General features: G+C 31.0%; 1 protein-coding gene across 1 annotated transcript in view; it reads right to left on the reverse strand.

Annotated features, from left to right (window-relative positions):
- Window positions 1-3,640: 3,640 nt before the first annotated feature.
- The window catches only part of LOC119609725 (protein BCL9 homolog), a 119,849-nt gene continuing 104,553 nt past the window's right edge, over window positions 3,641-18,936 (reverse strand). Inside the window, exons 6-7 of the mRNA XM_037964617.1 lie at window positions 6,176-6,360; window positions 3,641-4,591 (exon numbers count right to left, since the gene is read on the reverse strand). Of these exons, the coding sequence (XP_037820545.1) occupies window positions 3,668-4,591; window positions 6,176-6,360 (1,109 nt within the window). The 3' untranslated portion in view covers window positions 3,641-3,667. The remainder of the gene's footprint in view (window positions 4,592-6,175; window positions 6,361-18,936) is intronic.

Below are 18,936 nucleotides of genomic sequence, written 5' to 3' on the forward strand. Positions count from 1 at the left end.
GGGGTGGGAGTGTCCTTGCACCGATATTTTTGAAATTCAGGATTTTGTTAATAGTGCTATAAAACACATATATTCTATTTTTTAATATATTTTGATGAAAAATGTAGTCACAAACACGTTTTTACGACTTAGGTTGTATGGGAGGTGGGCGTGTCCCTGCTCCGATTTTATTAAAATTCAGGATTTTTATTAATAGTGCTACCAAAGACATATTTTCCAATTTTCAATATATTTTGATGAACAATGTAGTCACCAACACGTGTTTACGATTTAGGTTGTATGGGAGGTAGGCGTGTCCTGCTCCGGTTTTTTTTAAATTAAAAATTTTACTTAATCAAACCATCAGACACTACCCTACAAAATTTCATTCTCCTGCGATCTCCCGTCTATTTTTGCCGATTCGTTGTATGGGGACAAAGCATTGTGCGACGCTTTCACTGTAAGGCACTTGTTCAAAATGAACTATATGAAATGGCTCAGATCAGATGGTTTAGTGAAACCACCTGTTTAATCTCGTAGTCAACCTGGCCTCTATATGATGACCCTAAGTCTAGCTTACTGTTAAGCTTTCGCAGAGAGCAAATTAGAACGCTGCTATCAGTAATAACGGGACACTGTGTTATTGGCAATCAGAAGAAGAATGGGTCTCTGATACAATGACTACTGCAGAAGTTGTCACAATGAGGAGGAGAAGGAGACTATACCTCATCTACTCTGTTACTGTCCGACATTTAATGGGAACAGGGAACTTTATTTTGGATCTGCTGTTCTCTCTTGTTTGGAGGATACATCCGGGATAAATTTAAAAAATACCCTAAATTTCGTGAATCGAACCGGCTCTTTTAAGTAGTGAGTAGTTCTTATAGGAAAAGACTCCTATGACCAATAGGGCATCACAACGGGAACGAAATAAGACGGACCCACGTGAGCCACTTAAACTTGTTTTAGTGGCTACCCTTCCTACCTAACCTACCCGTTTTTCCCCTTATGTGCCTTTCTGGTCCAAAATAAAAAATAATAAAGCATATTGAGGTTTTCGTAGCATTATGTTTAATAATTTCCCCTAAAATTGCAAAATCTGACAATGTGCACCGTTCTGACTGAAGGAAATCTATTGACGATGTGAGTGTACTTCTCATAATATTAAAATGGTGATTTTGAATTTCTTTTTAACTTTTATAAAATTGAACAAGAAAACGAGTGAGAATCGATAATAATAATGACCCATTTCTTAATAATTTTTCATCAATATAAGAATATTGCAGATACATTGAGAATTTACAATAGCTTAACTTTTGCTGATTTCCAATACCAAACAGCATAGGAGAATAATTATATTGTATTACATAGTTCTGAACCTGTTTTCACCAGACAGACAGACGGACATACTTTAATACATATACCTCAAACGCAAATACATACATATACATAGTTGTTCTTTATTATGAAATTAACATTCAATGACAAATTTAATTAACATTCAATGACAAATTTACTTATTTAGAGCTAATATACGAAATTTTTATTCCTAACATCTATTTTGAATGAAGTCTGAAATGTTTTGTTGAGAGTACAACCCCAACATCTTAAAATCAATAAATTTAAATTTTTTGTTGCAAAATATATCTTATTATGGGTTAATTTAAAATACAATTTAAAAACAAAAAATTTTTAAATTTTGGAAATGCGATTTTTGGGCTGTACTAGGATGGGTACAGCGGGACAATATGGGTATAAATACAAATAAATAAAAAAATTAAAACCAATTTTTATTATTTTTTTTTAATATTTTGGTACTTTCCTACATAAAAGATCGAATCAATTAGTATTGAGAACTTTTCCATTAGATTAATTATGAAATGTATTGAAATTCTCTGTGAGTTACCGCATTCAGTGCACTTTTTCGACACTTTATTGATATTTGTGCTAAAGTAAATTAATTAAAATTCATCATATGGGATGTATTCTTCACTGACACTACTATCATACACTTCCCATTCACCAAAAGTGTTGTCTGGTAGATCCTCCAGTAATTAAATGTATTTATCAATTCCTTTTTCATCAATTTCTTGGCAATATGTATTTGGAAAAATAATGAAAAAATCTAAATGTGAACTGATTTATTATAAAGATAATCAGTAGCACCTACAAGCCTTCTAAAATATTTACCAAAAAGGACATAAACATTCTTAATAGATAATTAAGTTATATGAAAAAATAGGCATGGTGCCATTGTACCCAAGCGAGTACACCAATATTAAGCTTATAAAAATTAACTTAAAATCTAATTCTTTTTTAACAAATCCTAATGGGCTTTAGGATTTTTTATTTTTCTGTAAAATTCTAATCCATTTAACTCAAAATGAATGAGTTTGACATCAAATTGCAATGAAAGGGTTTTTCAAAACTCTGTTGACAAAAAAATTATTTAAAATTACCGTTATGTTTTTATGACTTTATAATTCGGTACATTTACTCTTTAGATCCTAAAGTAATGTTCCAAAAATCAAATTTTACAAAAAACTCAGTAATATGGATAATCTAGCATTATAAAACCGGTTGTTTTTTTGTACCCAAGCGAGTACAGTGGGAACGAATGGGCTAAGGATGGAACTGTAATAGGTATGGTTTGAAACCTTAGATAACTAATATTTCCGAAAATTTCTTTTGACAATCATAGAGCGCTAAATAGGGTCGCAAAATTAAATTGTATGCGAATCCTTTTTAAGACTATACGAAAATTGTTTCCAAAATCGGACAAAATATTACCAGTTATTCTGTAAAATATCCCTTTTAAAAATACATAAAAATCGATAAGCGTTGAATTCATATTAATTGTTCAAAACAATTGTTTTATTTTTTTTTAAATGCTAATATTAACATGGTTTTAAGGGCTTAGAGCAAAATTTATTTATTAACAAAAAATCCGGCGTTTGGATTACTATTGGGTGACATTGCATTTGGGGGTTGCTGTTGACCACCTCCCGGCTGTTGATTTCGTGTAGAAGTAGCATACAGTTGCTGCTGGAAACTATGATATTGTTGAGCATATTTCAAGTCATTAGATGTTGGACCAACAAATGGCTTATATCCCATATTTCCAGATCCCGAAAGAGGTCCACCAGGACCGTTGTTACTGTTGGGTATATTGCTGTTCAACATGGAATTGTTAGGTCCCATCATAACAGAATTTTGCATGGGGTTGGAAGCAGGGTTTTGATCATTTATAACGTTGCTGTTTGGTAAGGGACCGTTGTTACCATTGTTTGGGTTAAGGTTGGGTGGACCGTGCGACATTCCCATGGTTGGGGGTTTATTATTCTTCTGTTGATATAGGCCAGCAGCTGCAGCATTGTTGAACATACCATTAGAAGGATCATTACAGTCTAACGATTCGTTGTCGGCGCCAGGAAATGGATTGTTGCCTATACCATTAGGGGGAATATTGCCCATGCCAGGATGTTGCATGCGTGATCCAGAATTCATTCCAACGCCTGACTGCAATCCACCCTGACGCATAGGCCTCATGCCCCTAAGCATTGGTGCATGAGGACCTGGTAAATTCATAGGATCATGATTAGCCATCATTCCACCTCCTCCTTGCAATTCATCTTGATCGCCCCCACCACCTACAGGTTGACCCATGCCACCCATACCTGACATTTGATTACAATTTCCAAAAAAAATTCATCTGATTCATGGCATTTACTCCCATATTATTATTTGTATTTGGCATTTTATTTAAATCACTTGGACCATTCATGGCAGGCATATCGGAAGGTGATGAGCCAGGACCAACTCCAGGTCCTCCACCACCACCACCTCCTGAATTTCCCATCATTTGGGGGTTAGCATAACGTTGAAGAAATTCCAGACTAGGAGGTACTCGCATATTATTGTTATTATTATTGTTTTGGGGCCTTACTGGCATATACTGTATGGTATTGGGGGTACTTGCTTTAACCTGTATGTTAGGAGAAACATTAAAATTTCCAAAATTTGCTGACATACGGTGATTCATCATTCGGTGCGAAGGCATCATGCCAGGGAAGCCTGAAGGCACATCCCTCATACCCATACCTCCAACTTGATTTGGATTAAAACCGCCCGACAAATTAGGTCCACACATTTTTGGGTTTAGCAATCGCTGGCAAATCGGTCCAGGATTGCCACCCATCATATTGCAATTACCTGGACCAAAAGGCCCAGGTACGGATCCGGGTCCACCTCCAAGGCCGGACATGCCCATATTCCCACCACCGCCATTGGGATTTTGATTACAATGGTCCATGTTTGGATCAACTGGGCCACCCATCATTGGGCCTCCCATTAGGCCATTCATATTTATATCGTTAACACCACCCGGACCACCCATTAAGCCGGACATATTATTCGGTGAATTTCCCACTCCTCCAGAACTGAGACCAACACCGCCTCCCGTTAGTTGCTGTGACATTTGGGCCAGAGATGATATGGGATCAAACGAATTTGACATTTTAGTTTGATTACTTCGATTACTATTAGGATTTAAAGGCATATTATCGTTACGTCGACAAAATTGTGGCGGCATTTGTTGCAGGTTTTGTCGCTGCTGAAAAGGACGATAAAAAATCAATGAAAAGAAATAGGTTAAATTTGTAATCATGTTGAAAAATATTACTTTGCAAATAAAATTTAACACTAAAAAATCCAATAGTTAAAATATGAAGATACGTTTTCCTACATTTAAAATACATTCTTTTGAAATACACCTGGCAAAATATTAGCAAACCATACTAAATGTAAAGTTTCATAAGGTAACAGACCTTTAATTTCCAAAAAATAAGGTAACATTCCTTTAATTTCCAAATAAATACTTGCAACGAAAAATTAAATAAAAATTTACAAACTAATTTTCTTAAATTAAAGAAGTTACCCTCTGTTGCAAAACATTTGAAGAGCCCTATGTTAACATTCGGGATTCGACCGAATTCGGTATAATTTTAACCCTATTTAAAAATTTGATTTGTTATTGTGAAACTTCAAATATGGTCTGCCCGCTATTGCCCGTTTTTGGTTAATTTAAGCGACACGCCCACTATTTTAACACGCTAACTCTTAAATAACAACTTAAAACTGTAAAAATAATAAGTGTTAGTGGCGTTATTTTAACATGAAAAGGTATAATAAAATAGTTACTATTTAGGGGAATTGCAACACCCACAATATATATTTCGCTTGATTATATAAATTTTTTAAGATGTTTCACGGTTTAACAGTTAACAATTTTTAAATATTCGTTAATAAATATTTACTTTTGTATAATAGGCTATGCCACGCCCACTATTCAGATCCCGCCCATTTTTTTCTACTAAATTAAATAATTATTTTGTTATTTCTTGCAATGTTCTGATACTGTCAGTCACTAGGAGGTGTAACGCCTACATTCTGAACCCAATTAAATTCCAACAACGCATTTTTCATTATTAATGAAGATTTTACGAAAATTTCTGAAAAAACAGCTCCCGTGAAGACACAAAGAAACGTAGATTAACCACTTACTTTTCAATGTAAGTTTTTGCTGGGTTGTTTTGCAGTTTATGCATTTTGGAAAGCAATGACGCAAGATTGCGTATTCGACCAATGTACATTGAAAATATTAATAAAAAAGAATGACGTCTTTAGGAATATACATGTGTACATAAGAAATCTCTAATATAAAAAACTTTAGCTTTCACCCCATTTGAAAGGGAATTTTTTTTATTTCTGATAAATGATCGCAATTAATTTTCGTATTTTTCGTAAATAGCAAACTTCTCGAAAGCATGCCTAATAGAATTATTGCTGATTTAGATCCCGAAGATATCTGGGGTCTTCAGACAATTGATTTCGACAGGCAAACAGGCGGTCGTAATGGACTCTGCCACCTAGAAGGACCCAAAATATAAATAATATATAGAGTCGGAAAATTATATTGTGAGTATTACAAATAAAATTTCAAACTTAAATACATATGTTTGTATGTGTATCCTTCTCACATTATAATTATTATTTGACAAATTTATCCGAGTACATTCGTATAATATTTTTTGAACTATTGAATTTTTCAATTATGAATAATTTATGTACAAAATATTTTTTAAATTTCAAAATCTTGTGCTTCTTAATTATATTGTGATCAAAAAGTTATATTTACCTCTATGCTTGAATTTTGATTTTTAAAACTGTTGGGTATATTCTGGGAGTTGGGCCCGGACGTGCCACCTGGTGTGAAGTTTAAGCCGGGGCTGGGAAATCTCGGCTCCATAGCAGAGTTATTAGGCATATCATTAATTAAAGGACTTCTTGATCTCTGGGAATTTGGTCTGGTGGGTTTATGATCTGTTGCGAAAATAAAACAATAAAATATTTTTTAAATCGATAAAATTTTGTATTTTGTAACCCTAAATAGAATTTGATTTGTAAATACAACTACACATTTATGTGTAAAAAGTATGAATAAGTAATAAACATAAAAATTATTCTATATTCACGATATAATCATAGCAAATTCAATCAAGATAAGATGATTAATAAGGTGTACAACATTATTTAATTTAATTTTAATATTATTTATATTTAACAATATTCAATAACCTAGCCTATAGGCCCTAAGCGGTAAAATTTTCACTGACAGCCTTGTTAGTTGTCAATTACTACAACTGGAAAAGCTTATTTTTATGTTGGAAAAGATTGTTATTATGTTGCTTAAATTCACAATATAATAGAAAATTCTTCATTGGAGGTTATTGAGGTCGTATGGACCCCTTGACATGTTGGAATTAGTTTCATTAAATTGCAGATAAAATGACTCTTGAAGCGATACGTAATGTTAGAGAGCAACTATGCAAAAGGATGAATTTGAGCATATTTTTCTTGAAAAAGGAAAATTGTTTAAAGAAGTAAACACCTACATATGTATATCTCGCCAAAGCAATTTTTTTTAGAGCAAACATCTAATACCAGAGGATGTCAAGACAATAAATAGACACAACAAAAATTTATCTTAACTTTATAAATGTGAGTCTTTCAGCAAATTGTGAAATACATATGTAAATTCCCGGACACGAATGATCACCAATATGATCAATGATCATTAACAATATTTCAATGTCCTCGATTTAACCAGTTAAGGTATTTTTTTTGGCTTATTTCAACATTTTGACAACATAAAGACTATTTTGCGCAAGAATTTAAAATTATATAAAGATATGTGAGCAGTTATAAGGTGAAATCAATTCAACATCAGATTGTTATTTTTTTAATGAAAGTTGTATACAACTGTCAAAATATACAATTTCGAGTTGCCAGATGCACAAAAAAAATCATTTATTTACATAGGTATTAATTTAATCTTCAGGATAACAAAATAATTTTAATTTATAATTAAAAGAGTAATTGTTTATATCATTAAAATTCACCTTAAATGTTTATGCATGTATATCATAAATATTTTTAATGAAAACTGTTAAAATTGTAGAAATAGAAAACAAAATTTCCGCGCAATTAAACACTTCCGAAAATCACTTAAAAACACATATTTCATTGCCAAATAAAGTTATCGTAATAAAATTCGACATAAATATATTTTGTCTAAATATGAATAACTCTACTAAATTTTTTCCGCATGGACCCATAATTGGTCATAGCTCCCATATAAGGTCCATTTCCGAAAATCACTTAAACGCATATATTTCATTGAATTCTAAAGCTATCGGGATAAAATTCGACAACAATATGTTTTGTATACATACAAATCATTCTACATTTTTTTACGGATCGGTCCATTATTGGTCATAGCTCCCATATAAGGCCCACTTCCGAATATCGCTTAAAAGCACATATCTCATTATCAAATAAAGCTATCTTGATAAAATTCGACACAAATATATTTTGTCTTTATATGAGTCACTCTACGAAATTTTTTCCGGATAGGCTCATAATTGGTCATAGCTCCAATATAAGGTCCACTTCCGAAAATCACTTAAACGCATATATTTCATTAAATTCTAAAGCTATAAGGATAAAATTCGACACAAATATGTTTTGTGTACATATAAATCATTCTACCACTTTTTCCTGGATCGGTCCATTATTGGTTATAGCTCCGATATAAGTCCCACTTCTTAAAATCACTTAAAGGCACATATTTCATTGTCAAATAAAGTTATCTTGGTAAAATTCGACACAAATATGTTTTGTCTTATATGAATCACTCTACGAAATTTTTTCAGGATAGGCTCCCATAGAGGGTCCACTTACGAAAATCACTTAAACGCATATATTCTTTGAATAATAAAGCTATCGGGATAAACTTGAATATTTTTAGTCTAATAGTATACTTTTTGGTAATTGTAATTGATTATACATACATACATACATACATACATACATCTACATACATACATATACATACATACATACATACATACATACATACATACATACATACATACATACATACATACATACATACATACATACATACATACATACATACATACATACATACATACACATACACATACTACATACATACATACATACATACATACATACATAACATACATACATACATACATACATACATACATACATACATACATACATACATACATACATACATACATACATACATACATACATACATACATACATACTACATACATACATACATACATACATACATACATACTACATACATACATACATACATACATACATACATACATACATACATACATACATACATACATACATACATACATACATACATACACATACATACATACATACATACATACATACATACATACATACATACATACTACATACATACATTCAATCACAATATACAAGAACAACTAAACCGATTAACCTGAAATTTTGCATACCGATAGGTATAAGCTTGGAAAGAACTTTAGGCTAATATATAACTTGATCCGATGCCACGCCCCTTTCTACGCCCACTTTTTATAAAACTACCCTTACCTATATCTTATCGTATAATTATATGAAAGAGAAAGTCTGTTTGTTACGCTTTCACGGACAAACTCCTGGACCGATTTTCATGAAATTTAGAACACTAATAGTTCTATTCTAAAGTGGAACACTAGGCTATATATAATCATGATTTGACGTCACGACGTTATGCTCACTTTTTTCTATATAATTGTTATAGAACATTTTCACTACTACTAAACCGATTTACATGAAATTTGGTATACCGATCTCAGGATCTGGATCGGACGCCACGCCCCTTTTTACACCAACTTTTTGTAAAACAATTATTAAACCAAATTTACGTTCAGGCATACAAAAAACTACTGATCCGATTTTCACATTACATCTTCAAAACCTATAATATATAATAATAAATATATATGAGACTTTTTTTACTCTTTCACTACATAACTAAAAAACTTATTTACATAAAATTTGGCATTTAATAGGTCTAACCTCAGAAGTTAAAAAAAATTTTTGAATAACAGCTATAACACCAAATTTATCGACTAAATATAAAAAAACATGAACCGATTTTCAAGAAATTTGGCAACAGATAGTGTATTTTTAGAATCAACTTTTTGATCTGGATTTTATGCTTCATGAAATTTTGCATGACAACAGTTCTATCGTGAAAGGTTAGGTTAGTTTGATGAAGAGAATGTTTAATACATTCAATCCGAATAAATACACCTATACCACTAATTTCAGGCCTGCTATGATCTTAATGAAATGCAATGACCTTTTTCCGTTCATTTTTTGTTACATTTATAACGCTCATGATACATGTATACTTCTTATAGTATATGAGAATTATTATTTAGGTAGTTAAAATTTTAATCAAAAATTTATTTTTATTTGAAAACTCTAAAATGTTTGTAGGTCCTTAACTTACTTTACGATTAGGTAAAATAAAAATCTGTAATCAATTTAATTTATTATCAAAAATAGATTTTCATCTAAAGCGTAAAATCGGTTGTGGATTCGTATACCCCATCACTTATATTTTCCACGCGAAAACTATTTTTATTTCAAAACCTGTAATCCGCTGCATATCCTCAAAAAAAAAAAAACTATTTTAAAACTGAATCGGAAATTTTTTATCAAAGTTATATTGTTGTAGATCTGAATATATTACTCCCATCACTTATATTTTCCACCGGTAAACTATTTTATTTCAAAACCTTTAATTTGCTGTATATCCTCAGAAAATAACAATTTTAAAAGAGAATCGGATGTAGTTTCCTACGATCGAGAAAACTATAAACTATATAAGATCTTGAATGAATATCTACGATGTCACTTTTGTATGCAGTACTGAACAAAAACTGCTCCTAAAATAGGGAAATTATATTTTTCACAAAAATTAGAATTTTAAATTTAAATCTACAAATTCATCTAGAATATCATTTATATCTCCCCTTAAAATTTCTATTTATATAACTCTTTACAAATTTACTTTAAATAACTCTCAATTCGAGAAAAAATAAAGATCCGTAATCATTCATTTTTGCACGTAAGTAGCACCGTATTTATTCCAAGCTTTTTAAATTAAATAATGATTTTGAATAATTCCAGCACACATCTTCCATTTACCATTTACAAATTCTGAAATTTAGTTTAATTGGAGGAAGACGTGGATATTTTAATAAGTAAAATTATTTGGGTATCTGCTTTGTAGATCTTACGATATTTGACCCTTATTTCTTCGGATTTAATAAGTGGTGTCTAAATCCATCCAAAACTTTAGTGTGGATGCATAAAAGCTAATGAATAAAAATAATATTTTTAAACATACTTTTTTATAAATGGATGTATTTTTGAGAAATAAAAACAAAAAAACGGTGGTTTTACTCTTTAATAAACAACTCAAAATTGTTTGTCAAATTAAAAGTAGTTTTGTTTTCTCTGTCAATATTCAACGATACTTCATATTTTCCTAGGGCAGAAAAAAACGTAATTTTGTTCTTCTTAAAGGAATTTGAAATCAATGAGCCGAAATTTTTCATGATTTTGTGCAGAATTTCTCATAATTGTTTCAGAGTTTTTTCAATTGCATGTACTTTTTCAAACAGCAAAAAAATCGCTTGAAATTTTATACGGTTAATGGTACGTATTTTTGAAATTAATAAAATGCACCAAATACCTTTGTCTCTTTACACCAGGGGCACTACAATTCAAAGTACGGTGTGACCTAATTTAAACTGAACAGTTCTTTAAATCTACTGCACATGACAAAAATAAAACAAATCATTTGAAAGTGTCTTTAGTTCCCTACCAGTGATTGAAAATGCTGTACAATTTCTCAAAAAAAGCTTTTTTAAATTTTTCTACAAATTAGTCAAAATTTCCTAATTTAAGCTCATTTTCAATTTCTAAACTTTTAAGGGACTTTTTGGTCCAGAAAAAAGGCAGAAAAATAAAATAACTATTTTATCGTTATAAGATAAATTTTAATATCTATTTAAAAAAAAAATTTCCCTATTCACGCAAATAACTTTTCAAGCTACGACAGTTTCGTATACCTCATTTTAATCCATAAGAAACACACTTTCTTTTGATATATCACTTATTCAAAAATCTTGAGTTCATAAAATTTATCAAATTTGCATATCATAACAATTTTGGTACAGAGTACATTCCTTAGCACAATGTATTTTCCCTATCCACGCAAATAACTTCAGTTTTCAAGTTTTCTTTTAATATTCAAAAATCTTAAGTTCATAAAATTTATCAAATTTGCATATATTACAATTTTTGTATAGAGTATATTTCTTAGTATATTGTATTTTCCCTATTCACGCAAATAACTTTGTCGGTTTTCAAGCTTTTTAAGCTCAGTTTCAATTTCTATAATTTTAAGGACTTTTTGGTCCAGAAACTGACTTTAAGGATTAAAAAAAAGGCAGAAAAATAAAATAACTATTTTATCGTTATAAGATACATTTTTATATCTATTTCAAAAAAAGTCATTACAGATAGAAAAATATTCTCTTTACTTTTTGAAGAAACCCGGGCAACGCCGGGTACACGCAGCTAGTATAAAATAATGCCTTCTTCATTTACAAATGGATGTACACATATTTAAAAATTTTTAGTTGTAATAAGTATATGTATATGTTTTGTGTTGAGAAATTTTGGGCATGAGGGATTTTCGTTATTTACGGTATATATTAAAAAGGTAACTCTGGCAACATATACATTTTTTGACAGCTCAGTTGGCAAATTGGCAACTATAAATTTAATTTATTTAGCAGGATGCACTTATAAGGTGATGTCAATTCTACAAAAACAACAAAAGTAGATACTTCTGTCAAAAAATTTACATGTTGCCACCGTGTTTTTTTTTTTTAATTTGCCTTACAAAAAGACAATCCCACATGCCCAAAAATCTCTTCACGTAAAGTAAATATGTATTATAAGATAAAATTTATTAAAAAATATACATGAATTGAAAAATTATTCACAAACAAAATTTTTATTTTATAAACGGTATTTTGTATGGAAACCTTTTATAAAATAAAAATGTTTGTGAATAAGGGGGTAGAATATTATTTATTATTTATTTATTAAAAAAGTAAATAAATTATCAATTAAAATAACAAAAAATTAGTATTAGATTACAAAATTGTAAGTAGTAGCAAAAATACAAATTACATACATATTATTTTTTATCAGTCAATATTGGGAACTTATAATACCGTGTAGGTACTCTACTATTGTCGTATAAGAAATATATAATGATCTTTATAGAAATGTGACCAAACCACTACCATGGAAAGTTGTTAAAAATTAAGATATCTATGATAAAATCGAGTTTTAATAATTTTATTTACAATTTGTACTCTCAATTGATTAGTAAAAAGTTCCCTATAATTGATAAAATAGATGCATATTTAAGACAAATAGTTTGTGCAATTTTTGAGTATTTCGCATAAATTTACTACGGATTAAAATGAATATAAAATTTATTTATTAATTTTTTGTCCTAAAAATATAATGCATCCCCAGATAGATGTACATCTTTTTTCGGATTGTGGCAACTCTAAATGGTGTACTTTGACAGTTGTATCTACCTCAAATAAAAAAATTGTGATCAGCTGTTGAATTGACTTCACCTTATAAGTGCACCCTGTTATTTAGTTTCCATATTAAACCTAGCCTAATGGCCATAATCGGTTACAAATTTCTACTTAAAAAATAGGCATACATAAAAATAAATCAAATAATAAAAAATAAATTATTAATATTAAAAAGAATTGTAATTGAAAACAAATGTGCTATATTAGGCTATGCTGAATTTTAAATACCCTCCCCAAGCAAGTTACTTTTTATTAAAACCCATTTAACTATCTAGTTTTTAGATAACTCGGCAATAGCGAATTTAACCCCAATAGCTTTATTAGTTAATGAAATATGTGCGTTTAAGTGATTTTCGGAAGTGGACCTTATATGGACTGACATACATACATACACAATACATAGTCTAATTTTACATCGATAGCTTTATTTATCAATGAAATATGTATATGCTTTGAATAAGGAATTCTATTTTGTTAAATTTGAACGAAAATATCTTGTAAACTAAATATTGGAGTATTACAAAATTATGGACTTTTAAAGGCGATAGTCAATTTAAAGGCCAATAGTAAATTATGGACCGATCCACATAAAATTTGGTAGAGAGTATTTTGCTCGTAAGAGATTTACTTATGTCAAATTTCATTGCTATACTTGTATTTTTAAGCCAGTATTGAGCGTTTTGAAAGGGACCTTATATGGGTAGGGTCAATTATGAACCGATCTACATAAAATTTAATAGAGATTTTGGCTAACATGGAACTTATGTGTGTCGAATTTCATCGTTATACTCGTATTTTTAAGACAGCAATTAACGTTAAAGTAATCTTCTGAAGGGGACCTTATATGAGGGGTAGGATAAATTATTGACCGATCCACATAAAATTTGGTAGAGAGATTTTATGTGTCGAATTTCATCGCTATATTCGTATTTTTAAGCCAATGTTGCGTTAAAGATATTTTTTGAAGGGAACCTTATATGTTGGGTAGTGTCAATTATAAAACGGATTAAACTTATGTGTGTCGAATTTCGTCACTATATTCGTATTTTTAAGCCAGAAATGTGCGTTAAAGCCATTTTTCGAAGGGGACCTTATATGGGGGGTAGGGCCAATTATTGACCGATCCGCACAAAATTTGGTAGAGAAGTTTTGGCTCGTAAGAGACTTATGTAAAATTTCATGAGGGTTAATGTCATTTTCTAAAGGTGACCTTATAAGGAGGGTGGGGTCAATTATTGACCGATCCATATAAAATTTGGTAGAGAGATTTTGACTCGCATGGAACTTAAGTATGTCGAATCTCATCGCTATATGCTAAATTTTAAGACAGCATTAAGCCATTTTCTGAAGGACCGATCCTCATAAAAATTGGTAGGAAGATTTTGGCTCATATAAAACTTATTTATGTCGAATTTCATCGCTATACTCGTACTTTTAAAACAGATATACCCGTTAAAGATCTTTTTCGAGGGTCCACTTGTATGGGGGCTATCCGAAAACGTGGACCGATATAACCCATTTTCAATACCAAACAAACCTTACCTATAGAGAATATTTGTGAAAAATTTCACAAATATTCTCATTCCGTTCGGACTCTATCGTGCTTTCAACGGACGGACATGGCTAGATCGTCTTAGAATTTAATAAGGACCAATATTTCGATGTGTTATAAATGGAATGACAAAATAGAGACAAAATTTCTTGAAAAGGAAAAAAGAATAATTTTAAAATCTAGTGGACTAAATGCCGACGAAATAGCAGGAATAACTAAGAAGTGAAGAGCCAATTGTATACTGTAGGAAGATTTAAAGCTATATAGTATATATAGTAAAAATATGAAAGGATGTACAAAAACGCAACAACGCGTGGAGAATTGCAAAAGACATATTACAAATTCGTGCATGTCCTCGGACAATTTTGAAAAGAAAGCGGAGTATATGAAAGTGCATAAGTTGTCGTATGTTAAAATCATGTCCATTCACATTTTGTCGAAACCTTCAAAAGAAACCACTGAATTGGAATCTTAAAGCTCAGGGCGTCCAATATGCAACGAATACCATGACATGAGGAATAAGTTGTTCGAAGTTGTTTTTCTGTTTCAAAACGACAAATATCAATGGGTCAGATGGATATAGGTTTTATATCCAAGACTTAATAAGGACGAAGAAATACATTTTCATTGTAAGTACACCAGAGAAGACAGAGTTTTGGTGTGAGGTGCCACATCCTAATATGGCACTGTCATATTTCATTTGAGTCGGAATAAACGGAAAAACAGCATCGTACATGTTAAGAGACGCGTTTACACAATTTGAAAACTTATTTGGACCCATACTGTGGATCTACTAACAAGAAAATTCTTAAACCGCACAGTTGTGAAACAGTGATTTCGTGAACAAGCTCTATAGATTGGAAATCGTCCTCCATATTATCCGAGTCTTTATATGATGGAAAAGGGCATTCTCGCGTCTCATTTTTTGAAATATTAAATATAGCTGTTCAATTGTTATGGTATTATAACATTAATCGATTTAAATTTCAAGATTCCGCCTAGTTTCTTTAAAATATAAAAATTCCTTATTCAATTGATGCATTCAAAAACCTTTATTTTATTATAGGGGCATTTCAAAAAGCCTATGTCTTGTTGTTTAACAATATTTATTCAAAATATTATAGTTTTAATGTAAGGATAATAACATCAAAAGACGTCTTTTAGTCAAGGATATATCAAAAAAGGTACCTTCCATTTTATTTAAATAAGATTGCTTATAGTGTACTCAACAATATATACAAAATTCAGAATGGGACTTTTAGTAAAATAATCGATATCATTTCCATGCAAATTTCAAAAATTTTAATTTTTGTTCATGAACAATTTAATTTTTGTTTCAAATTTTCAAATTTATTTTTGTGTTCATCAACAAATAAAATTATAAATTTTGAAATTTATATGGAAATGATGTAGATTATTTTGAATTTTTTATATATTGTTGAATACACTATAACAAATTCTATGTGAAGGAATAAAAAAAATGTGTTGAAAAAGCATTGGTTAATTGACATCACTAATAAGCAAATTATTGGAGATTTATCTCTTATCGTAAATATTGTAATGTCAAAGCAAGTGTCATATTAACATCGCTGATTACGTGTCATATTCGCGTTGGCGAATGTAATTCATCTATTTACTTTTTATTAATATTCATTACCCTTATACCTATGTACTATTTTCTATAGTTCACACAACGTGTTTAGCTTTTGACAAATACACTTAATTCTTATATAAGTAAAACTCCACACATTTTTATCAGGTTCTGGGCCCAGTGAGAGCCTTGTTAATAAGAATAATTTAAAATTTTTTCTTTTAAAAATTATTGATGATACCATCCACATTTTTCACCGACTGAACAACAGCAATTACCACCTGTGGAAAGTTTGCTTGGAATAGTACAAGACAAGGCAAATTTTGATGACACTGCCTCTCAAGACTCCAAAGATTTGTGGGTGAAGCGTGATGGCAAAGCCATGGTAATTTCAATTTAACTATTGAAAAAGTGCAGTCAAATCATATATTGTCGTGTATAACGTCTCATGAAATATACTCAAAATTGAAAAATATCCACGATAAACGAAGAGCATTTTTCTTTAAAAATGCAAGAGGACGAATCCGTAGCAACATACGTTTCAAAAATGTTTTCACTTGCGACTGAAATCTTTTCACCTTGTGCTTCACAAGTAAGAGTGATATATTCGGATGTGTCGAATCTTGTATACCCACCATCAAATCATGTGTCTAAAATTTCAAGTGAATTTTGGAAATTGGACCTACCTATACTGTATAAATCGATGTTTTTGCTACCACCATATAAAATTTATTGGATTTTTTCTGAAATGATTTATCATATATAAATAGTCAGGGTGATGGTAGTACTTATTTTATCATATTTTATAAATTTTTTTTTAATGATTTGATTTCCTGTAAGATCCTTCTAAGATTTTGGTTCTAGTAAAACTTGTTATGTCGAATATCAATGCCTTCTAAGCCTTATTTGAGGGCTTTGATACAATATGGCCCGATGCTCATAATATTTGACAGAAAGATTTTAAATCCTATAAAACTAGTTCATGACAAATTTTATCGATATACTGGTATTTTTAAGCCAGTTATGGCCGTTAATGTCATTCTATGAGAAAAGCCGTTTTGCCGATCCTCAAAAAAACTGATGAACCGATCTCCATAAAATTTGGCAGAGAGGTTTTAGTTAGTTTAGTTAGAGGTTTACTATAATCATGCATCAAGTTATGAGCGTTATTGTTATGACAGTTTACACTGTTTTTCGGGGGACCACTTGTATGGGGGCTATGCGAAAACATGCACCGATATGGCCCATTTCCATTACCAAACAAACTGCATCAATAAGAAATATTTATGCAAAATGTCAGCTCCTTAGCTCTTCTCGTTCGTACTCTATCGAGCTTTCAACAGACAGACGGACGGACAAGACTAGATCTTAGAATTTAACAAGGATCCAGAATATATATACTTTTATGGGTCTTAGATGAATATTTCGATGAGTTATAAACGGAATGACAAAAACAATATACCCCCATCTTTTTTGATGGTGGGTATAAAAACATATGGTGTCCAAGAACTCTCACAAACGTACAATTCGTCCCACAACTGACACATAATCTTTTTTCAACCGTGTCAGCTACATCAAAAGGTTTTTCTATGTTAATAGAAGCGAACTCATGTGTTTTAATGGATAAAGAGCAAAATATATTAGCAGCTGGCGTAAAAGATTCGATGAATCATAAATAGGGATGTTTTACTTCTTTTATCGAACAATGGAATATCTCTAGAAAAAATAATATGTACCTTACACCCCTGAACAAAATGGACTAATTGAACGAGATAATAGAACCATACAAGAGTCGGCACGTACGATGTCGTTAGCTAGTGGTTTAGCGAAATTTCTATGGCCAGAAGCAGTAAAGACGGCTGTCTACATATTAAATAGACCAACATCGTCAACAACAAAATTGAAAACCCAATATGAAAACTGGTTCGGGAAGAAGCCAGAATTGAGTCATGTAAAAGTTTTTGGTACTGAGTGGATGGTTTATCAACCGAAACAAACTGGAAGAAAGAAATGGGATGCCAAGGCGAAAAAGATGTTTTTAGTTGGATACGAATCAACAGCAAAGAATTTCTATTGTATGATCAAGACTCCAGAAAGTTTATTACAAGCTGTGACGTCGTTTTCAACGAGAAACCAATTACAGTTAAACCAGTTTCCGTAGTAGAAGATAAAGTTATTGATATAAAAACTGAAGATGAAGATTTGGATATTACTACATTTAATCAACAGGCGCACAATGCTTTGTCCCCATACAACGAATCGACAAAAATAGACGGGTGATCGCAGGAGAATGAAATTTGGTAGGGTTGTGTCTGATGTTCTAATTAAGAAAAATTTTAAAATTTAAAAAAAAAATCGGAGCAGCGACACGCCCACCTCCCATACAACCTAAATTTTAAAAACGTGTTTGTGACTACAATTTTCATCAAAATATATTGAAAATTGGAATATATGTGTTTGGTAGCACTATTAACAAAAATCCTGAATTTCAAAAAAATCGGTGCAAGGACACTCCCACCACCATACAACCCATATCGTAAAAACATGTTTGTGACTACATTTTTTATCAAAATGTATTGAAATTTGGAATATATGTATGTGTTTGATAGCACTATTAACAAAAATCCTGAATATCCAGCTGGTAATCTAAACTTCAGTATACATGTAGATGACAAAAATGTCACAGAAAC

The sequence above is a fragment of the Lucilia sericata genome, unplaced genomic scaffold (genome assembly GCF_015586225.1).
Source record: "Lucilia sericata isolate MDLA Ls3-8-SP2 unplaced genomic scaffold, ASM1558622v1 Contig001046F_arrow, whole genome shotgun sequence".
Taxonomy (NCBI): Eukaryota; Metazoa; Arthropoda; class Insecta; order Diptera; family Calliphoridae; genus Lucilia; species Lucilia sericata.